The sequence below is a fragment of the Habropoda laboriosa genome, unplaced genomic scaffold (assembly GCF_001263275.1).
Source record: "Habropoda laboriosa isolate 0110345459 unplaced genomic scaffold, ASM126327v1 scaffold153, whole genome shotgun sequence".
NCBI lineage: Eukaryota > Metazoa > Arthropoda > Insecta > Hymenoptera > Apidae > Habropoda > Habropoda laboriosa.
Genome location: NW_017100272.1, coordinates 335252 through 359346, shown reverse-complemented (window position 1 = coordinate 359346; position 24095 = coordinate 335252). Strand labels below are relative to the sequence as shown.

The following is a 24095-nucleotide window of genomic DNA, read 5'->3' as shown; positions in this document are numbered from 1 at the left end:
TCCAATATGACGATGTTTAAAGAATATTTATGTACAGATATAATAAATATATGACATTTCCGTTAATTATATTTTACACTTATTGTATGTTAATTGCTGTATTATAGTCAATATTTATTATATCTCTGTGGTTACTTTATAAAACATTTTACAATACTGCACAAATATAAAAATATTATTATACATTGGAACTAATTCTGTTTTATAGAAATATGGAACTTTTTTCATTAAAAAATGTAAAATGAATAAAAATGTTACTAAATATTATTACGTTGTGTCACTTGATTCATATTCATCATATAAACACTAAAATTGATATGTCTTTAATAATGATAATGGTCGAGAAATGTAAAAATCTCATTCGATCGCTAAATTATACTCAAACTTAGTCCATATAGTATAGCAAACACGTTATTCCAGTATGTATGTACAATGAAACGCGAAAAGAAAAGTTATTTCGCATCAGTCTTCTTTATCCGGAGAAACAACTAGACATAATGCTTGGATCAGGTACGTGAGTCTCCCTAGAAAAAAAAAAAAAAGGAAAATAGTTCATCTTATACACTGTGATAAAATAAATTTCCATCTTACGAGAAACATATACTCACTCGCCAAAGTACTCCTGGCTTTCTTATACACGTACGCATGGTAGATACCGATACCGCAAAGAATAAATAAGAGCGCAAACAGGTATTTGAACGACGGTTCATGTATGATCGGTGTTACAGCCAAGAAAATTGAAACTATTAATACTAGCCAAGGTATTACGATCGGTACAGCGTACGGTCTAGGTGCATCTGGTTTCGTCCGTCGCATAATTATCAACGATATCATCGCAAGTCCGTAAAAGACCCAAGTCAGAAAACTAGCGAATTCAATCAGTGCTATAATATTTCCTAATAGTAGACAGACCAATGCTAGCAACCCTTGAAGTGCTACTGCTGCTGCAGGTGTCATCTTCTCAATATGTACAAAGCTAAAAACACTGGGTACGTGGCCTTCGGTTCCAGCCACGTAGCAGAGTCTGGATACTCCAAATTGAATACTAAGGCTGCATCCAAAGGTAGACAAGGCAACACCGAGTGGTATCGCGAAACCTAACCAAGGAGGCAATACTTTTTTCGCCCAGAGGACCGCTACAGCTGGCGCGCTGACCATTTCCGGCATTGTTAGAGCCGCCATGTACATCAGGTTCATCGAAACGTACAAAACAGTGATCAGGGGTACAGCGATTAGTATACTTCTAAGTATATTGACTTCTGGTTTTTGAATCTCTTCCGTGACAATTGCAGCTGAAGTCCAACCGTCGTAAGCCCATAATCCACTGTAAAAGGCCAATGCAACGTTACCAAGTGAAATGGTGCTACCGTGAAATGGATTTTCCAATAATTCCGTGTGTCCAGTAGACAACCACCAAATCCCACCTCCGATTACGAACACACACGCGATTACTTTGCATACGGTGAATATATTCTGAACTTTCACGTATAGCTTAACGCTTGTCAGATTGATGTACGTGATCAGGCCAAGAGCTAAAATAGCTATGAACTTTTTCAGCTTGAACATCGATTCCTCGGGAAGGTTGGTCAGATATCCAGAGAATGGTTGCACGCTGTATTCAGCGAATGTCAACATAACGACCGCTACTTCCGCTGGTCGTAATAATACCACGTAAACCCAGGAACAGATAAAAGCTGGTATTTGTCCAGCGTAATTGTGCAAAGGCGAGAAAGCTTCAATGAAGTAGGCATATTCGGCACCGGATCGTGGCACCACTGTGCTTAATTCGGCGAAAGCGAGAGCACCTAACAGAGATAGGAAGCCGCACGTAATCCAGACGACTAGACAAAAGCCAACCGATCCTGATCTCTCGAGGGCGCTGGTGGGCGACACGAAAATTCCAGAACCTTGAATGAAGAATAATTCCTCGGTTAACAAGATCGTGAAATATTTCGAGAAATTGATACAATATATCTTTATCACGTGGTGACTTTTATCAGTTTATTGGTTTTCCTGTACGATTCTATAAGGATTATGTAATGTGGAAAAAAACGTGGAGTAATAAACACGCTCGAGGATAAACAAGAGTATTTCCTTTTTTTATCACGTACTCGAAAATACAGAAATATATATGTACAATGTAGGCTACCCGTAAGTATCGGAATCTGAAATATTTGAATGGTACATATAAAACATTTTTTCTGGTTTACATTGCCGATAAAATCTTCACGATAAAAGTCACGTCACATTCGACGATAAAAGTATAGCACGATAGATTTGTCAGCCTGCAAAGTTCGATTAAAATCGACTAGATATACTTAAGGAAGATGCCTCGTAATACTCGAGCGCGTGGGTCAGCGATTAACCTTGATTAACCCTGTTAATTCGTAATCGTGTCAAAGCTCTGCGCATAATTAGCGAAATGTTACGTCAGGTTTTATTCTTTTCCCGCCTGAAAGTGCAACATATGGTTTCTTTTGCAAATTATGCTTGATTAAGCCGAAATTGAAATGGGGATTGCTTATACATCATGTGTATAATTTTTTCCCAATTTTCGATTATCTCGTTCTAACTAGATTGGCTGGATTATATCTGGGTAATCTAGATGTTTGAAATGTTTCATTTGATTGTACCGTAATGTCTCCGATAAAGTATCAGGATTAAAGTACACTCTTGATTTATGGACACGAAAAATATTAGGTTACTGGTTTGTCCATTATGAAAGTTCCAAGTGTACATTATAAACAATGATGTCACTTCTGTCAAATATTTTTCCAGCTAATATTATTATTTATTTATCGAACTTATCAAGCTTAACGTTTAAAAAACAAAACTCGTCCAAATGACGAATTTTAAATTTGTTATTTTAAATTACAGGAATTATTAAGATGCTTTTGTCTTAGTGACTTTTTTAAAAATAAATAAATAATTATTTATGCTAGTTTATTTTCCATTAATCGTTCTAATTTCGAAGTTCTTCATATGGTATACTTAACCTAACCAAAAGGGACAAAATATACTGCATTCAATTCCGGCACAACGACACTAAACGGCTGTAATTCAATGACAATAATTATTAAATGAAAAATTCAAACCAATACTGGTATTAAAGACGACGTACAAGTAATGGATTACTTGAAAGGCCAAGAAGCAACCCTTCGCAGTCAAAAGGGGACACTGTGAGAATGTAGCCAGGCGATGTTGTGATTCTTTATTGAAGAAGATAAGCTGCATACATCGTTGTTAGTATAAAGCCGAACCTTATTCAGATCCACACAATTATGCAATCATAGTTAACTATTCTTAAACACGGTGCTCTGGCATTGAAGGGGTTCATTGGATTTCTACAGTTCTTCGAGTGTTTATCCTTCGATATCTATTTGTTTTTAATTATTGCGTTAATACTATTTGAACCGAAGATAAATAGAATTTATAACGAAACTGTTATCTACATCCAATGTGTAACTTACAGAGAGCAAAGTATGTACATAGAATATTTCCTCATGTTATGTCGATGATATTAAGTATTGACAGTTGAAAGGAATGAAATATCTCGAGAAACGATCACGAGGATGTTACACGTTTCTTCCATGTGCGGATAATTAAATTTAGTCTGTCCGACTGTTGTTATCGTTTGTGAAATGGACTTACGACAGTATCGATATTGACTTACTATTATCTGCGCGAATGCGGCGATACTTTCTCCTATGGTAACATATGTTCTTAAATCAAATAACTGTCTTTGCACGTTCGAACGTCAAACTTCTTTCAAATTTACCTCACTTTTACGTCAACATTGATAAATGTGTATAACGTAACGCTGACGTTGTAAGAGGCTTTTACATTTAACATATTATATGTACAGTATTTAAATTTGAAATTGTGGAGATGTTCGTAGGCTGAAACGCGATCCGTTACAGACTGTTGGCAACGTGGTTCATTGTTCGAATATTTGATGTCGCAAGCATAAACATTTCATTATGTAAGCATAATAAAGTGGAACAATACTGATAACATATAATGATATTTATAATCTTTAACAATTATCCACTGGACTCGTTAACACGTCGAAGAAAATTGATTACCTACAGTCGTTAAATATACAAGTTAAAAAAAAAATGAAGAAAAGATAAAAAAAAGATAATAATTGGTATACATGCTGATTGAATTCTGAGTAACGAACGTGACATTTGTGCCGGAAGAAAACACTCGTTATTTAATAATTTTGATTAGTCGTAACTCCGATGAAAGTACAAAACAACGTCACGCTGTGTTCAATTAATTTTAAAGACGTCACGTTTTCGTAGCTATTTTCATACCGATCATAACAGCCACGATGATACTGACTGCGCTGAAAAGACCTAGCTCTCGTTTCAGCCCAATTTTTTCATTTCCTTTTTCCTCGTCTTGTCCCATTTTGCACGCGGTTCGACTAAACTCTTAACAAGGTGGACTGTTTCGCCACGGAATTATCCAATTCACCAGCACTGACAGCGAACTTTTTCCGTTTTCGAATTCAAAGATTCATCGCGCGAACCTTAACGCCCGATTATCAAACCGTCTTCGATCGGCTCTATGTTCAGTCCGCGTAAGAAAGACACGAATCGGCTTCTTCGTGCCTTAGAGCCGGATCGAAGACAATGTGACGTTATCGAAAGATGTCCAGAACGAGACTGAAGTGTTAACGGGTCAGCTTGTGGCTTATTCTTAAAGGCGCACGATGGTTCCCCTGATAAGAATACTCCATACCCTCGCCGCAATGTAACGATATCTTTGACGATCAGTAGCTAAACGTTTGCTACTGACGAATTTACGGGGGTACGAAGACGTACATGGGCGTACACGAAGATGAGACCGCATGGTAATACCTTAATGTAAATGCTTGGGGTTCGAACGCGAATTAACATGGACACAAGTCCACGTCTTCTCTTGTAACCAATGACCGTATGATTAGTGAGCGTTAAAAGAAGTGTTTACACAAAATTTACAAGCTCGTGAATATCTCTATGGCAGTGCGTGCGTCACCTTTCGGTAATCAGTCGTATTTTCGGAGTGTATTATGAAGTTTTGTTACAAAGAGGTACCAATCAATAAGATAATTCGGATTCCACTCGATTCTATTCGAATAATAGTATATAACACGATAGGAAGCTTATGTCTTTACAGCTCAAGTTCTTCCCTGGCCTCGTTAGTTTGATGCTCTTCTCTCATCGGCGATTAAAATTGAAAATATTCTTCGCGGATATGTCATGCGTCATGCAAATTTATCGGGAGCACATTTATGTGGATCGAAGATAAAACAAGCTTTTCAGAGGATTTGAATAATTTGTGAGTCATCATTATCTCTAAATTGAAAAGAATATTATTCGATTTCGCAAATTTTCGTCGACTTTTTATCTTAACAATACAATATGTTTTCTTGCAACGTTCACGGCTGCTAAAATTGAATTTTACATACCCCTTATCTATGATGTGGCTTCTTTTATAATTAAAGTGTTAATTAGAAATACTGAAACTAAATTAACGTAAAAACTGATGGGAAGTAAATCACGCAGTGTAATATTCGTTTTACCTTGCACAGCATATTATTTGAACCATATGTCCGCAACACGTGCCTGTGACTTTAGAATGGAGAGCATGCGTTTTAACGCGACATCGAAAATATATCGTTTTCATAATTTTTTTTCGTCAATTGTTTATATTTAAAATTGAATTTACACCGTATTGAAAATAAAGTTATAATTAGAGTAAATGAGAGTATGTTCGTTCTATTTGATATTCTGTTTTAAGTGTTCCTGATTTTGTTTGACAGATAATTAAGGTTAACGTGTTACAGTGAACGCGCGTATAACCTGTCGAACTCGCTAAACATTGATTAGCGATGGAAGATGAAGAAAAAAAGTGTCAAGATGAAGAACCCAGTGAATTCTACTTTGAATCTGATCATTTAGCATTAAAAGGAAATAAAGATTATACTACGCTTTTAAAAACGATCGTAATTCTTGAATCGCAACGGGTTCAAGCCATAGAAGATTTGGATAAACTTTTATCAGTACGTTCCAAAGCACTGAAAGATCCGATATCTTTCGTAGCTCAGATACAAAATGGTGAGCTACCAGAATTACCAGGACCGCAAAAAATTGCGGAAATTCCTTACATTGATTGGGTACAATATAACATAGCTACACCTGATATGCGTATGAGGCCACAAACAAGACATGGACATGTTTTGCCCCATGTACAAACAAAGACAGAACAAGAGAATGGAAAGGTACTTATACCTTACATATATACTTAATAAAATATTATATTTTTTACATGCATTAATTTTTATTGTGTTCAGATTTTAGTGAGAGGACGTGCTTTTGATGAAAGTAAACCAGAGACCTTTAATCAATTGTGGACAGTGGAAGAACAAAGAAGATTAGAAGAACTTTTAATTGAATATCCACCAGAAGATATAGAAATGAGAAGATGGACCAAAATAGCTAATGCTTTAGGTACATTATTAATAGATCTTCTTTCATTTCATTTATAAATTAATGTTAATTTTTGACTAGGTAACAGAACTCCAAAGCAAGTCTCCAGTAGAGTCCAGAAATACTTTATTAAACTTTTAAGAGCTGGGCTACCTATACCTGGCAGAGGTCCTAAAATGAAATTGGATGCTAAAAAGGGAATGGGTCACAGGCATCAACGTAACAACTATTCATTATTTAAACGTTCTACTTTCTTTCCACATCAGGATATGTCTTTTACACTGCCCGATGAAGGCAAAGAACAGCCAATTACAGAAGACTCTGTATGTACTACTTCATTTTTATATATTCATGTATGTCTAATTTTTATTATTTATACTGTTTATGTTATAGGAAGATGATGCAGGAAATAGTATTATTGATGATAATCCCGAACTGAGACAAATCGAGTTATTAAGACAAGTGAAAACTGAGAAAGAACAAAATCCGTCTCCTGTATATAAGCATGTTGGACACAAGGTATATAAATGGTTTAAAACAAAAAAATTGTAAAATAACTTAAAATTTAATAATCCCCTTGCTTTTTACAGTGTTTAATATGTGGAGAAGATCCTTTAACAGGTACAAGGTGGCATTGCACAGAATGCCAAGATGGAATTGACTTATGTAGTGATTGTGCAGTTGCACAGTTGGAAATTGAAAAACCACTACATGATGTATTACATAGACTGATTCCTGTAAAACCGCCTCAATATAGTAGAAGTTACGACTTAGATTATTTTCCACAAAGTTTTAGTAATTCTTCTTATAATTACTTAGATCCAAATTTTTTACCTGAATGATTATTATTTTATCAAATTTACATTAACAGAATTTTTATTATAAGAACAGAATGTAAAAATAATTTAATATTAAACTATTAACATTTTCTAAAACATACGGTATGTGTTATTATACGTTATAGCTTCTGTATTTGTAGGTTCATCTGTCTGGATGACATTTTCTTGTTTAAATTTTAAATTAACTTTTTTTTTACAATCTTCCAAGGTATTATCTTTTATACTTTTGCGAATAATCTTAAAAAATTCAAGGTACTGGTGCATATTGTGTCTGTAAATGTAAATTAATATATGCATTTATAGTGTGATATTAAAAAATTACTTGCAATGTTGCTAGGTAATTGAAACTTACATCATTAAGAGAACTGCACGAAGTAGTTCTTTAGTTCTACATAAATGGTGTAAATATGCTTTGGTATGATTTTTACATGTGAGACATTCACAGTGAGAGCATATTGGAGAAAAATCTTCTGCATACCTGTTGTCAAAAATCATTATTAGAAAAAAGAATAGTTATAAATTTAATCCTGCATTACCTTTCTTCTTCCAATGATATCACATGCCCTACATTGTTACAGTTATCACGATCACATAAAAAAGTTAGTGCTTGTAAATTCTCAGTAATTACATAAGGATATGATGTATCAAATACATCTATACCTAATTCAACAAGATTTAATACTGTAAGAGGATTCCAACTTCCCATTGATACTTTCAGCTTATCAGCAGGTAACAAATTCTGCAAAAAAACAAAAAAAATATAATAGTGTAAATAATGTATAATAGTTGAAAATATTTTACCATTGTGTGTTCCACTACTGCCTTAATTTGTACTGATGGTATATTTACTACATCTGGTCCATTATTATGTAATCCATCAATTACATATCCAATTAAAGATTTATTTTTTAAATAATTTATTGATACTGTTCTAGCTGGTATATCATAACCACCTGCAATTGCACCTAATATTTCTGAGGATTTCAATTTTTCAGATGCAGAATGTCTAATGAAACACTGTTCAAATAATGATGTACTTCGTTGTACAGCTTTTGATGTTCTTTTTTTACTACTTTTTATATTAGTGTCTCCATCATACATAGCTACATACATGTCTGGTTTAAATACTTCAATGATATCCATGTACTGATTAGCTGTTAATGCACATTTTCCATTTCTTGTCCATACAGGAACAGTATGATGCTGTTGAAAACCTGAAGGAGTAGTATAAGCTGAATCACTTATTGTAAGAAAATTGATGTATTCCTAAAATAAAAACATGTCATTAAATATTGAAGGATATTACAATAATATCGTTAAAAATTTATAATAATACCGTATACCTTCATACTAACAAAATCTGCGAAATTAATATTAGTATCTCTCACTGATTCTATCATAGAAAATGTAGAAGATAGTGAAATAGATAATAATTGTGGATTTGAAGTAACCATTTTGAAAACATCCTTAGTTAAATGCGGTACACAACCTCCCTAATAAAAGTACAATTTTAAATAAACATTGTGCTATACTTTAAATGTTTTAATTTTACCTTTGTATAAATAAGAACAAGAGGAGTTTCGAAGTTACGGTTAGGTATTCTTTCAAATTCCGATAGTATTCCAATACGGGCGGCGCAAGGTTTTGCGAAATTAGTAGTGAATTTCATATTGATTTTTATTACCTTTTTTTACAACAATTAGGTTTAATAAATACTTTAACTAAATACAGTCCAGTAATTAGAATCTATAGTACAAGATAACCTCACTACTGTCCACATGCTGTTCACCTGGTTTTGAATTAACTGTAGAAATACAAATTGGACGAAAGCATATCTCATACCACGTCTACCGCATCGTAGACGTTACTATTTTACTATCATTCCCTACATTATCGGTAAAACATTGCACGTTATCACAGACCAGGTATAGGATAAACCTAACACCACAGACAACGTAAGTACATGACAGACCTAACATCTTATGCGGATTTTGTGTCCGCAGCACGGGGGCTGAGAAGACCCTTACCATTTTCGTGTTGCTCCCAAGTTACCAATTTAGCACAGAATAAGATTACATTAGTAGTGGTTGGAATTAGAATTAAACGTAACTATGAAATTACAAATAAGAAAGTAACATAATTATTTATTAGTAGATGATTCATCACATACGCGTGTTCTACTGCTGTCAAACGATCATGAACAATTCTACCCACATAATTCAACATATTTAATCGTACTTACTACGAAGGATAATACGTCGATATTTTTAGCAATATAGAAATGAGAAAGACAAGGAAGAGAATACGGGTAGACAAGGATAGCACTAGAGAAACGAGTTAGACGAGGAAAGAAATAGGTGTAGACAAGGATAGCACTAGAGAAATAAAGTAGACAAGGAAGGGAATAGGGTTAGACAAGGACAGAAATTTTCCAAAGTGAAATTGACGCCATCTTGTGTTTGGCTGCGCGAACTAACGGCTCGTTACTAGGAACACAGAATATAAACTGAGGTATTAGACAATGAAAGCACTAGTGTGCGAGAAGGATAGAGAGAGAACGCTTCCTATTGGCTGGCGGGCCGCTGAGCTACACCTCCTAAACGCCACATCAAGTCAGCCGGGGAAAAATTATTAATAACTCAATAATTAAGATGATTTTGTGAACATTTAGAATTGAAGAATGTAGAGTGGACCTTCAGAAACTTTCACATATACTTTTTAGTGCGCTAGACCCCGTCGATAATTAGTTATTAACAATTTTAGTACGTGATGTCGAGAACGATATCGCATACCGTCAAGCATCTTTACGGTTTTTCAAGAATTTCATAGCTTTCTGCTAAATTCTCATGCAAGTAACTATATTCATCTGAAAGGTAACTTCCTTAGATACATTCTCATGCAATTTTTATTAACATATTCGGTTCAGTTTAAGAGTTATTAAATATTATATGGAAGAGTCACCTATTCATCGTACTCGAGTATAGTCAACTGTTGTAAAGAATTGCTAATATCCAATAAACAACATCACTTATGGCTACCAAAATAATTGCAGAATATAAATAAAAGTCTATTCTACATTCTACATGCTTTAAAGTGCATAACTAGTCACGCATTTCTATTGAAATACCGAAAATGTGTAACGCTTGAATGCGACGGATGAAATACTCACCCAAAGAATGTTAAATAACTGCCAAACCACATGGATTATGTTAATAAAAATTATATGAGAATGTAGCTAAAAGAGTTGTCTTTCAGATGCATCCAGTTATTTCCATAGGAATTTAGTAGAAAGCTATGAAATTATTGAAAAACCATAAAGATGCTTGACGGTACGCGGTATCGTTCCCGACATCACGTACTAAAATTGTTAATAACTAATTATTGAATAGGTTCAGGGTATTAAAAACTATATGTGAAAATTACTCAAGGTCTACTCTACATTCTTCAATTCTAAAACATCACAAAATCATTGTAATTATCGAGTTATTAATGATTTTTCCCCGGCCGACTTAATGTGGCGTTTAGGAGGTGGAGTCCAGCGGCCCGCCAGCCAATAGGAAACGTTTCCTCTCTATCCTTGTCGCACATTCGTGCTTACCTTGTCTAATACCTCTGTTTATATTCTGTGTTCCTATGAAAAAGTCGTAGTTCACGTCACCCAACGCGAGATGGTGTTAGTTTCACTTTGAAAATTTTCTGTCCTTGTCTATCCCTATTGCTTTCCTTGTCTAGCTTATTTCTCTAGTGCTATCCTCGTCTACACCTATTTCTTTTCCTTGTCTTTCTCATTTGTCTAGTGCTATCCTCGTCATCCCTACTATATTTAACTGATACTTATGATTCTTTTTTAATAGTTGTAACAGTACTAATAATGTAGTTAGTAAAATACAGTTTCTGGCTTATTTTCAAGTATTGTAATTATAGAATAATTAATATTTTCTATCAGAAAACAATTTAGATGGTTGTTTATAATTATTGGAAATCTTCAAAACAATTAATGGGTGCTTTAACTTAACGAAACAGTTTATTAAATTAAAGTAAAAGAAATTGAAAACAAGAACACTGATAGGCATTTGTTATTTGAAATATTGAAGCAGACCAAAATGTTATTCTTAGATTGAATCAGAATAGATTCATTCACACATTTGTGGTGTTAGTACAGACGAAATATATATAGGGATTTTTTGTTATACGATTTGAAATACCAACGCCGTCCAAAACGTGTCTGGATTTCAATACCTACCACTAATAGTGCAGTGATATAATACCAGTCTCAATCGATACAGTAGACTGTGACACGAAAATGGTAACGGGGTTCTAGGACCCCGAGATCGTGTGACAAAAAAATACATTGGATGTACGATCTACTCTATATCTCGTCTATGCTAAGTTGGCGGGAAGATAAGGTAGTGATTGACATGATCACTAGTCGTCAAAATCGTTTAAATTATTTGATAAAAGTCAGTATATTTTTTAGTTAGTATCACTTTTTAGAACATGCTAGACGTAGGTACTATAGTTTAACGAATAAAAGTTCCTCGTAGGTATGAAATTTATCTTTATTCACTGTACAATTTCTTACGTACAAAAAGTGCAATGCCTTTGAAAATTGACCGTATTTAGGGCAACAATTGACTTAATTGTGCACAGAATGAATTTATCCTTGTGCACAGACGTTTCACAATTATGTACACGGTAATAAAATAATTTCAGTTTATACAATATGAAATGTTATGTACAATCTAGGGTGTCTAATTTACATTGTAATATATTCCAGAAAAATGTCACGTATGACAGCTTATGTGGGTAATTTTTCGAACTAAAAGATCTAGCGTATTTTTTTTGCAGGTTAAAATTGTCGAACGTTGCATAATCGATGGCAAAGATTAACAAAATTAATCTATTTTTAGATAAATGCAATAGTCGACAAACAACTGCAAGGGGAAATAAAGGGGAAGGATTTCAATACTTCCAACGAATTGTAAGAAATGTGTCCGTAGCTATAAAAGGCAGTCGTAAGCAATAAAGTAAATTACAAGAAATCTAATTGTAATTATGACAACTCATTTTTAGCACCGTTTCACGTTGATAAACACATTAATGTTAATTACAATACAAGCAACATATAAATTTTCGCTTATTATACAATTTCACACACTCGCTTGATTTTTATACATTATTTATCGCGTTAGAGTCAGCTAGACGACTATATTACACTTTATACTCTCTCTATAGTTACAAAAATTATAGGCAAGAATCATCACATCACATAAAAGTGCAAATTCGGTAATTGAATCGTGCGATTGTAAGAGGAACGTCGTTAGTGATGCAATCAAATCTTAATGCATATTTACTGCGGCATAATTATCGACCTGATTCTAAGCGACCGCGATCCTTCCGTTCTCAACCGACGTGTACCACCAAGTGTCGCGATTTAAATGGCGTTTCCACGATAAGCCGCAATTTCCTGTCGGTTTCGTAACGATGCATATGATTTTAATCGATCGGTAACAGTTTTTTACGCAACAAGTGTTTCAACACGACTAACCGTTATTACGCCACTCTGTAAATGCACGCTAATGCTCAGAGGATATTACATAAAATCTATCGATAAATTCCTACGTACCAGCGACAGAATGGAATTCTCAAATTTGCAAACTTCGTAGAATTTGCAGCTCGAACAAACATCCGTAATAACTCATTGCCGATAAAACACATTCTAACTACAACATTATCGGTAAAGAAGTGTGAAACTTTCTCATGAATGAAAAGGAACGCAAATCGATTATACCCTCGCTCGAGCCAAAATTCTTCGCAGTTTTCAGTCGATAAAGTTTCAGCGTCGCGGCACGCGATGCGCCGAAACCAGCCAGGGGAACAATTTTACCGCGCAGGGGGCTTCATTCCGTGAACATTTTTCCGCTGTGGGAACGCCAGAGGCAACGAGCTTCGCGATTTCACCGGTAATTCGAAAAATGCATAGGAATTAGCGGGAGCGGTATGCGTGCGCATCGGGATAAGGACGTTTCGGTGGCGACAAAGGTATTCGCCATAGGCACGTAGATGCGTGAGTTTATGCGTGCACGCTGGCGTAACCTGTGAACAGAGAGAGGAAGATACGACAAAGAAAGAGAGAGAAAGAGAGTGAAGTACGAGCAACAAGAGGTAAAGGAGCGGCGAGGTGTGCGGGTCGCCAACACATATCTCGATATCTCACAGTTCGATCTTTCTCGGCCCGGCCGCCCGTATATTTACATGTATAATTTATATATCCCGTAGCAGGGACGAAGAAGGTGGTGTGTGCCCAGCCAGGGCGGGTCCTACATCCTTACAGCCGTATCCTTCCGACGCGGCTGTGCTCCTCCCTTGGCGCGCGCTCTCTGTACCGCCATTATAGAGGGCTCTCTCTACCGATCGAGAAATTCGCGGGAATCCAATGGGCTGAATTCCCACGATCCCGCTGTGCTCGTCGATAAATGAGAATGTGTCTTTAGAGTATTACTTCCTGGAAACGTTATTGTACCTACTTTGTCGAAGAATTTACAGACTCCTCGAGGATTCTACGAACGTATCAAGATAGACAAAGAAAGAGAGAGAGAGATTCTTTACATCGATGAGTGTGCATAGGAACTTGTCGAAGTAATCGTGACGTCACGTATTCAATTAGTATAGGTTATGTTACGAGACACTCCGGTCTTTATCATATTCTCAATTATTTCCACGTATTTTTGAATCTGTTCCCTCGGTCGACGCTACCTAGGAACCTTTTAAGCCGAAGAGACATAAATTTGTTCGCACAGCTGCGAATCGCTCGCGAGTCTACCCCGATACAAGGCTCGTCGCGCAAATGCGGAAGAAGCTTGGCGGAGAGCAAGGCGGGCCTTAATTAAGCGCAGGTACCAACGAATTCCATAATACGTTCCCGTTCGCGTAACACGACCACGATAAGAACCACCCATCCGACAGTGCGGCGCGTTCGTGGGATTTTTTTCGGCGAAATAATGCGCCGGCACTAAGGTTCTTCTCTCCCTATCGCCATTGTGGCCACGAGGGCGCAATTAATTATTGCGTGCCCGCGAGGGAGTGCATTGTTGCATCTGTTGTTGCACCGCTCCACGTTCCCCTGTGTGTATAGTTAAACGAAGAAAGAGAGGGGGGGAGAGAGCTGTGAATGATTCTACGCTGCAGAACGGTTTTTCGGCGAATGAAATGTTGCGATTGCTTTGTGCACCGCGAACCCAAGGGCCGCGGTAATTTATGAGCTCGCGGTAGCACGATGCAATTTACGTCGACTTACCGGGGTACACGGACGATTACGAAAAAAGGGGTACAGTTTGCCTTCGGTGGTTTCTGGTTAACACGGTACCTGTCCTGTACCATTGCGATTGTTAAACTGCGCAATTCTTAGTGATAAAAAAACAGATATCCTTTTTTTTTATTCGGAATCTATTGTTAATTTTGGTTAAGGCAGTTTCATCATTTGAATTTTCGCGCTAAATACAATTCAGCGAAGATTCACGTCAGCGTCGAAAAAGAGAAAGTAAATTCGTTGGTTACAAAGGAAAGAGTAACTGCGTCTCAAAATAAAAAAAAAATGAATATTCTTTTCTTTATCTAGAATCTATTACAAATTTTGTTTAAGACAGCTAACGCGTCAAGTTTGACCGAGGAATCGGCGAATTTCTCGCACATTTGAATTTTCGCGCCAATTAAAATGCATCCAGGACTCGCGTCGAGCGTTGAAAAAGAGAAAACAAGTAAATTCGTCGGTTACAGAGGAAAGAGAGTAACCGCGTCCCGAAAGTGTGCGGCGATCGCGCGCCGACAAGCTGGCGCAGGTGAGATACAAATGAAAGACGTAAACGCGGGCGCGGCAGAGAGAGAATCTCGAGGTAGAACGTCTCTCCTCCAGTTCGTGTTCTGTCGAAGGAACAATCGGGACTGTCCGAGGGAAGGTAATTAAGAGAACACGACGGCGACGATTAAACGAGTCCTGCCGAATCGGGTGAAACGAATTAATTCTACCGTCGAACGAGGGTCGAAGATAAACGATTGAGCCTGACGGACCCCGGTAGAATCCTGTTTAACGATTCAGTGACGAATACTTTCACACGATGCTGCGCGAAACAGTCTCCCTTTGGCTACACCACGTCGGAACGAGTTTTGCGACAGTTAACCCTCTACCGGTAAAGTGGGTATTTTATCTGATTAAATATTATCACGTGGAATCTATCACGAAGAACGATTCTGTCGTACGATGAACGATACATCAACGAGAAATTTCTACATTTTTCAGCGTCGTATCGATCATACTTCAGAGGACATATTCGTCTCTAAGGATCCAGTTAAGGGTTAACGACGCGGAACAATTTCTATAACATCGACAGAAGATAAAAAAGAAAACATTACAAAATATCGTAAAGGAGAAATATCGCTTGTCGTTCGAGAGTTCTCTTGAAATGCAAAAACAGAACGGACGTTGCCGAAGGCGCTTTTACTGAAACCCCTCGAACGTCAAATTACAGAAACACCTGTTCTCCGAAACAACTTCATTCCGATTCGGTTTCGTGCATTTGCGAGCCGCGCTCCTCTCATTCCCTTTCCTCTCATTTCGCGTCTCGCCGATGAACCCTGGCTAAACGCAGATTAAACACGTCCGGGGACCGCGAAGCAACGCTCACGAATCCATTGTTTCGGCGTTCTCCTGGTTGCACCGCCGCGTTAACAGCAATAAGAACAATACTCATTACTCGGTGTATATCTCGGGAGAGAGATACGTTGGCGCATTAATAAGCCAGTAGACTAATTCGCCGTGGACGGCCATTCCCTGAGAGGAGAACAATAACGTGATTGTAAATGCAGTTTGTAATCTGTTCTGGATGTTGTTCTACCAGCTGCACGAAAATTTCATTACGCAACCATTAGTTTCTGGATCTCTAATAGTTCGTCGTCCTCTTATGGATAGTATCAGTTGTCGAGAAGTAGTTGCATATTCGCGAGACAAGGGTACAAACTCTAGACTGAAAATATTTATGGCACTACTTTGTTCAGCACAAAGCGAAGAAAAAGGAGAAGCGAACTTCGTTGTGCAACAACCGACTCGATTTGCAATATCAGATAGATACTTCTTCCTTTCTCTATTCTTCGATAGAATTCTGTCGTGGAAATTAGCGACGCTGAAAGGCAAGATTCAACTCTTCGTACTTCTTATACAAACATTCCTGAGCCTTGATTGTCATCGATAGCTTCAGTCTTCAACTTCTACAGCCCCTATCTTCTTCTTTATTAACAGTCTTAATTAACGAGAAAACACTGGGATGATCTCTTATCGATACACTTGAACAACACTTCTATTCGATAAACTTCTCACACGTTGTTCATTCGCACAATTCCACAGATTCGATCCTAGATATAGTCCGAAGGCACCGAGCTCTCGTTTATCGCCGCCAGTCGATACTGAGGCGTTTCCAGACCCTGCGGATTCAGATGGATATTCGTGTTATTCCCTGAAGACGCAGCTGCGGGCATCTGTTGATTCGCTGAATTCGAGCTCAGGTCGCTGTAGTAAGCGCTGCTTGGCGCGCTGCTCAAAGTTGGACCATCCGGTTCCGCGTCGCTTCCGGTGTACGCTGTGTTTTGGTACGACGGATGATCGCCGTTTCTGCTACCGATCCGCAGGTCCTGGTGATGATGATGGTGATTGTGATGGTGATGGTGATGATGATGATGTTGCATCTGACCTGGCGGAACAGGCGTCGATGGTCCATTCTCGTACATCTCGTAATCCGGTTCTTGTAACCTGGAAAAATCGTATCACGATCATGGTAAACACCAAAAAGTTGATCGATCAACCTGTTCTACGTGTTCGAAGCTGCGCATCGATATCGAGATTGTGGGAATGGTGGTAATAGCGAGGTGAAAAATATATACATATACATATACAGGTTATATCTCTGGTAATACAGGTACGTAGCTCTTAATATTTCCGAACAACTGTATAGTTACACGAATACATTTACGATAACGAATGTTGATGTTCTAGATCCCCCAGGGCCGTAGCGGAATGATCTATTTCTCGTTCTACGAATTTATGTTTAATTAAGTAACAGAAATCTACATTGACAAGATAATTATGCGTGATTTCATAACGGTACATTCTAATCAGGTGTATTTCCAGGTAATATATAACCTGCCGCATATGGACGTTGATGTCCTGCAATCAGTCGCATACGTTTATCCAAGGAGAAGTGAAAAAAAGTCTCCCGCGGTACCTGGGATAATTTCCCACTGGGATATGAGGTTCCATTAGTTCCGACGGAAGAAAGAATAACGCGAATTGCTAATGGATTACCAAGGCCAAGGAAATAATTGGGATTTAATAGAGCTTCCCTGAAATAGGATCGCGGTAGTTAAATCGTAAATTGTAGTAACGATCGAATAGATCGTAACTATTTCTACTCTATTACGTTTAATAGTGATGGAACAAGTACGGTTAAATAGCATAGCATTGATACGCAATCAAGCCCACTGATCGTACATGCTTTAACTACGCGCAAAACAACGATATGGAACAAAGACGTCAGAGCCTATCCGCCTATCGATTGAAATTATTAAACCGTAATGCCACGAAGATTCACGAGGGCGTGGTTTGTTCGGAGGCGCGTAGTCATTGCCTTGTAGAAAACGTGCACGACGAGTATAACTACGCGAGCAATAGGTTGCTCCTTTGCGAAAAACTTAATTACGAAGATTAATTTACCTTTTACTGTGCCGCGTACGAAGCGTGTCCCTTTGTAATGATCCGTCACCGTTGCTACCACCGTAATGACGATGTAACCTCGCGGCGTCTAGCTCGTGGTACTCGTCGTCCTGACCGCCGGAAGTTGTACCGTACGTCGAGCTTCCTCTCATTTGTAGCTGAAGATCGCTCGCGTAGCTCGCGGCCTGAGAGTCCAGTTCTGCGTACAGAGCCTCGTCCGTTTGCATGTGGGTGTAGTGGTTCTCCACCGGGAGATTCATCGCCCGTCTGTGTTGCGGAAGCGACAGGGGTGTCGTGACGACTCCCGGTGTACCGCCGCCGCGTCGCGAGCCTAACCACGACCACACATTGTGCCCTTGAATCAAATCCCCGTGGAACCATAGAAATCGCGGCTCTCGCTGTGTCAATTATCGAGTACTGGTACTCGGGTACTTGAGTATTCTGTTAATAGAATACCTGAGTGGGTAAACGTTCGAGTGTCTAAGTATTGGAGTGCTCAGATATTTGGGTGTCTAAGTATTCCAGATTTAAAGGTACCTGAGTATTCAAGCGATCGAGTTCTCAAGCGCTCTGGTACTCAAGTTCCCGAGAACTCAAGCGCTCTGGTATCTAAATTCCCGGGACCTCAAGCGCTCTGGTACCCAAGTTTCCGAGTACTCAAGCGCTCAGGTACCCAAGTTCCTGAGTGCTCAAGCGCTCTGGTACCCAAGTTCCCGAGTACTCAAGCGCTCTGGTACCAAAATTCCCGAGTACTCAAGCGCTCTGGTACCAAAGTATTTAAGCACCGAAGTTCCTGAGTACTCAAGCGCTCAGGTACCCAAGTTTCCGAAAACTGAAGCGCTCTGGTACCTAAGTTCTCCGACTACCCAAACACTAGTACCAGAATACCTAAATATCTAAACCCTCTAACATCCAAGCATCCAAGTGTCCAAACACGCGAACATCTAAGCACTCGAGTATCCAAAAACCCCACTTCCCGTGTACCCCGAGATACCTGAAGTACTCGATATACCCAAGTACTCAAATTACCGCAAAAGATTCACTAATTAATAACTTGCAGTGACGCGTACCAGGACTAGGAGCGACATCGTGATAAGGCGGCAGTTTATCGAGTTCAAGGGGCGGCCGGTCGGGTATAACGGCCACTCCACCGCCTGCTCCGCCTCCGCCACCTGGGCCACCGGCTTCCTGAGCGTTCGAGTCCTCGACGCCGACGCTACAGCAACTCGCTGGAACAGAAGGGAAAAAAAGCCAAGAAGAAAAGATTAGTCCCACGTGAGTCTCTGCGTTGGAAAATCCGTTGGCACATGGATCATAAACGAAAGTCGCGCTCGAGTTTCATTGAAGGGAAGAAGGTTCACGAATCCACGGTTCGAGAGATGAAGCTCGTGAAGTGCCAGGTGAGCTTGGACAGAATCCTGTTACGTTACACGACTGCGCCCGTCCTCCGTACCTAACTACACACGTACCACCGTGCAACTATACAACGGTCACGTGCATAGATATACATTACAACGCGCGTGTATGTATACACGTACCCGAATCACCGCATTATGACATGAGCTCTCCGTGCCAAGGATAAAAAGGGACGGAGAGAAATGGAGAAGGAGGAAAAAAAGCGGCTGTTTTCTGTATAGCCCCCATTGTACGCCCGTCATCGTGCTGTCCACGGCCCTCATAGAAACGCGGCGTGGTTTGGGGTTGATGGTAAGAGAGTAGCTGGGGCGGGTGGAAGGAACCGGGGTAGGATGGAGAAAGGTGAAGAAAGAAGGAGACACTTGGAGAGAGAGAGAGAGAAAAGGAATTCGGAATTCATAGATCAGAGGTGCCGCCTCGCGGTAAGTGGGCATGAGAATGCCGCGGAGAAAAAACGAGATTATGGGAATCCCATGGTGTCTCTCTTTCTCATCGGTCTTGCCTCATAACCTACGCACGTACGCCTCTCTCGCCTCGTTCCCGTGCCTTCGTCGTTGACGTCGTCGTTGTCCTTCCCCGTCGCGATGCTTTTCGTCGTCCTGGAGCGGACTGGCTCGCTGGCGCGCGTCGCAACGCGCCTTGGCGGCTGTCACTTGCCAGAAGATACAGAGAGACTGGTTCTCGTTTATCGCGGTATATATACCCTTCCGCACCAGCTCTCACGCACGAGTGTGTTGCCCGTGCTGCAACGAGGTATAATCTTCGCTGGCCACTCTCGTCTAGACGCTATTTTCTTCCTCCTCTTCCGAGAAGCTGCTGCAGAGAAGCGCTCCTCGCGAGGGATAATCGGTGATGCGCTCTCTCTGCGGACGTTCCAGAATGAAAAGCAGGGTGACGTACCCGAGGAGAAATTTAATTCTTCCTTTTACAAGGCACCGTGTACCTTGGATATTTATAACGAGCCGTTACACTGTAATTTACATAATTAGGATCTAGGCAAACCTGGGCTCACCGCGAGATTGCCTGGTAATGGGAGACGCGAAATCCACGGTCCTCCAACCGCGAGAACTCTTTTCACGCGTGCTGGTGGTTAATGCATTTTAACGAGTATACGTGTGTATGTACGTACAGAGAGAAATGAATCATCGGTTCATCGAGAGTTTCGAACATTTTCATCGACGATGAAAAGACAACCCGCTGTCTGTACAAATTTGCCCACCATTATCCTCCGTGGAAATTGTTCGTTACTCTTCCAAGACGAGGAGAAGACACGTGAACTGAAGAGAGATCGGGACCAATTACCAACAGCTTTCCTGACGACTTTCAAAGATTTCAATTGCCGTGGACAACGTTCACCGCGACCCTAATCAACCTTCCATTCGTTACCAGCCACTTCTACGTGGCTGTTGCCTTTGGTGCTCCATCAACAGCACGAGGATAAGAGGCGCGCGACTTCATTTGCGCGCGAGCGCCTAGAAATCCAAGTTGCAATCGATTACGCCGAGAGACGAGCGTGCGCGGCCGGTAATCGCGTTATTTATCGTCGTATACGCAACGTTCCATGGGTATTCAGTTGGCGTACGCATCCTCCTGGACGAACAGCAATTTAGCATTCCGCGGCAAGCGTTAAGCCGTTTATTGCTATCGTAAATAAGGCGGTGTCGATTTATCGTCGCGCTCGTCGGAGTTTGCCTCTAACGTCCCTCCCACGATTCTCGATCGATCCTCGTTTATAATTGTACGTCGAACTGTCACAAAGGATCCCGTACGTCCTGTTTCTCGCGGTCCACGCACCGTGGGTGACACGTGAGCCAGTTTCGGCGCGATTACACCATATACTTCCCACCTATTCTCGGCAGAGGTGAGGTAACAGGATCCGTTCGTTTTCCAGGCTGTCGCTTCGTGTCGCCCTCTTCTCGACGCGTTACACCGCGTGATTTGCTGGATTAGATGGTTCGAATATTAATTGGTCCACGGATGCGTTAGCCCGGCAAACGGGACGCGTGAAAATCGTTGGCGTGTCGTGACAGCAGGGGGCAAATGTTCGGGGACTCACGGATCTCTAGGAGATTCGAACGCCTGCACAGGCCGGATTCTATTTCCCGGCAGCCGTGCGTGCTCGTTAGATTCGAGCCGATTCCCCGCCTGATGCTTCCTCCCTGGCCAGGCTTTCACGGCCCTTCACACTCTTCCACGTGCGTCATCATGTCAGAAAGATTTTCATTGATGTGAGAAAAACATAGGTTAGGCACGACCGTTTCTGGAATTCCCTGGATTAAGAACGTGTCTTTGTGTTTAGCGGGATTCTTTTACCTAGGGTCGGGGATTTCTGTACGCTTGTGTGGAATATCTGTCGATCCTTGCCTTGGAATAATAAGTATGTTAATCCCCATGGGCAGCCACTTCTACGTGGCTGTTGCCTTTGGTGCTCCATCAACAGCACGAGGATAAGAGGCGCGCGACTTCATTTGCGCGCGAGCGCCTAGAAATCCAAGTTGCAATCGATTACGCCGAGAGACGAGCGTGCGCGGCCGGTAATCGCGTTATTTATCGTCGTATACGCAACGTTCCATGGGTATTCAGTTGGCGTACGCATCCTCCTGGACGAACAGCAATTTAGCATTCCGCGGCAAGCGTTAAGCCGTTTATTGCTATCGTAAATAAGGCGGTGTCGATTTATCGTCGCGCTCGTCGGAGTTTGCCTCTAACGTCCCTCCCACGATTCTCGATCGATCCTCGTTTATAATTGTACGTCGAACTGTCACAAAGGATCCCGTACGTCCTGTTTCTCGCGGTCCACGCACCGTGGGTGACACGTGAGCCAGTTTCGGCGCGATTACACCATATACTTCCCACCTATTCTCGGCAGAGGTGAGGTAACAGGATCCGTTCGTTTTCCAGGCTGTCGCTTCGTGTCGCCCTCTTCTCGACGCGTTACACCGCGTGATTTGCTGGATTAGATGGTTCGAATATTAATTGGTCCACGGATGCGTTAGCCCGGCAAACGGGACGCGTGAAAATCGTTGGCGTGTCGTGACAGCAGGGGGCAAATGTTCGGGGACTCACGGATCTCTAGGAGATTCGAACGCCTGCACAGGCCGGATTCTATTTCCCGGCAGCCGTGCGTGCTCGTTAGATTCGAGCCGATTCCCCGCCTGATGCTTCCTCCCTGGCCAGGCTTTCACGGCCCTTCACACTCTTCCACGTGCGTCATCATGTCAGAAAGATTTTCATTGATGTGAGAAAAACATAGGTTAGGCACGACCGTTTCTGGAATTCCCTGGATTAAGAACGTGTCTTTGTGTTTAGCGGGATTCTTTTACCTAGGGTCGGGGATTTCTGTACGCTTGTGTGGAATATCTGTCGATCCTTGCCTTGGAATAATAAGTATGTTAATCCCCATGGGTCGATTTCATCCAAATTTGTCATTTTTCAGTTTTTAATTTTCTCACTTTTTTAAATATTCGTGCTCATTGAGATATCATATTTTAATATTCTGTGTTATGTGGGGACGTTTATTCAATTTCTTTTTGCAATGACCCACCGGTGGGTCACTTCGGCGGAAATAGAGCACCTCTCGATGACCCACCGTGGGTCACGCCAGATATTCAATCTTTTTTGTCATCCATGTCCCATCAGTGGGTCACGAAGGCAAATAAGAGCCTCTTTCGATGACCCACAGTGGGTCACATCCTGAACTTACTAAAAAAATATTAAAACGCATAAAAGAGATTGAAATTCGAACAATAACATTTCCTTCTCAAAACAACAGGAACGATCTTTTTGTCTCACGAACGAGGTTTAAACGCGTAAAAAGGTGACAAAGGGTACCCTCCGAACGAGCACACGGGATCGCTGTCGTTGACTTCTCGAGGGAGCAGCGGCTGATTCGGCGTATCGACCGGTGGAACGCGCGATAAGCCGATTAACGCATTCGATTCACCTATTCTACCCCGGCTCTCGAATCGCCATTGTGTCCCGTCGATCGGCCCGGGGAACCTAACGTGAGTACGGGTCTCTCCTCTTTTTTGCGCAACAGCCCCTTTTCAGCCGTCCATTAACGCCTCTCTTGTCCGTTGGCATTCTCGCCGCGATTCTTACGCACGGTTCTACACTTCAACGATGTTTCATTAATTCCTTCTTTCTTTCCCCGCTCCGCGACCAAATTGCTCGTCGCGCAACACATCACCGCGAGTGTATGCGGTTATTCAACCAACAAGTCTCACTTCTGGTCTAACTTCCCCTCTATCTCTTATCCCAGAAATTACAATTATATCCATAGTGGCGAAGTACAGCTATAATTTCATCGCTGACAAGTTTACATAGGCCCCGTGAATAAATAAAGCCGCGGTGGACACGGTTACCTCGGCTACGCGCTAAACGTTCTGCGGTTCCAGAGTAATTAATAGAAACTCGAGGAAGAAGGAAACGGTAGGATTAAGTCTATAGTGATTTCCTCTGTAGCGAGTAATTTAAGGCTTACTTAAACTCTCGAATTTACGATATTCTAATTGAAACTTTCCAAGATTTGAAATTTAAGCTGTGTTCCACGCGTGTGTTTCTTCTTTTCTTCCAACAAAGTTTGCATACTTGGACTGTTCA

General features: G+C 40.6%; 4 protein-coding genes across 4 annotated transcripts in view; 1 reads left to right on the top strand and 3 right to left on the bottom strand.

Annotated features, from left to right (window-relative positions):
• Window positions 1-462: 462 nt before the first annotated feature.
• LOC108573531 (b(0,+)-type amino acid transporter 1-like) lies at window positions 463-4416 on the bottom strand. The gene is made up of 3 exons (XM_017935992.1): window positions 4320-4416; window positions 605-1907; window positions 463-520 (listed from the first exon to the last, which is right to left on the bottom strand). The coding sequence occupies exons 1-3, from the start codon at window positions 4414-4416 to the stop codon at window positions 463-465; spliced, it is 1458 nt and encodes a 485-aa protein (XP_017791481.1).
• A 1465-nt stretch (window positions 4417-5881) lies between these two features.
• On the top strand, window positions 5882-7321 carry LOC108573529 (ZZ-type zinc finger-containing protein 3). Its single transcript, XM_017935990.1, has 5 exons — window positions 5882-6271; window positions 6344-6500; window positions 6561-6802; window positions 6873-6998; window positions 7070-7321. Exons 1-5 carry the CDS (start codon window positions 5882-5884, stop codon window positions 7319-7321), a joined length of 1167 nt encoding a protein of 388 aa, XP_017791479.1.
• An 87-nt stretch (window positions 7322-7408) lies between these two features.
• Window positions 7409-9138, bottom strand: LOC108573517 (queuine tRNA-ribosyltransferase subunit QTRTD1 homolog). Its single transcript, XM_017935977.1, has 7 exons — window positions 9108-9138; window positions 8871-9002; window positions 8662-8811; window positions 8120-8584; window positions 7855-8057; window positions 7671-7796; window positions 7409-7589 (listed from the first exon to the last, which is right to left on the bottom strand). The coding sequence occupies exons 2-7, from the start codon at window positions 8985-8987 to the stop codon at window positions 7409-7411; spliced, it is 1242 nt and encodes a 413-aa protein (XP_017791466.1). The 5' UTR covers window positions 8988-9002; window positions 9108-9138.
• Window positions 9139-16723: 7585 nt separating this feature from the next.
• The window catches only part of LOC108573532 (TSC22 domain family protein 1), a 101659-nt gene continuing 94287 nt past the window's right edge, over window positions 16724-24095 (bottom strand). Inside the window, exons 5-7 of the mRNA XM_017935993.1 lie at window positions 19148-19306; window positions 18078-18432; window positions 16724-17117 (exon numbers count right to left, since the gene is read on the bottom strand). Of these exons, the coding sequence (XP_017791482.1) occupies window positions 16724-17117; window positions 18078-18432; window positions 19148-19306 (908 nt within the window). The remainder of the gene's footprint in view (window positions 17118-18077; window positions 18433-19147; window positions 19307-24095) is intronic.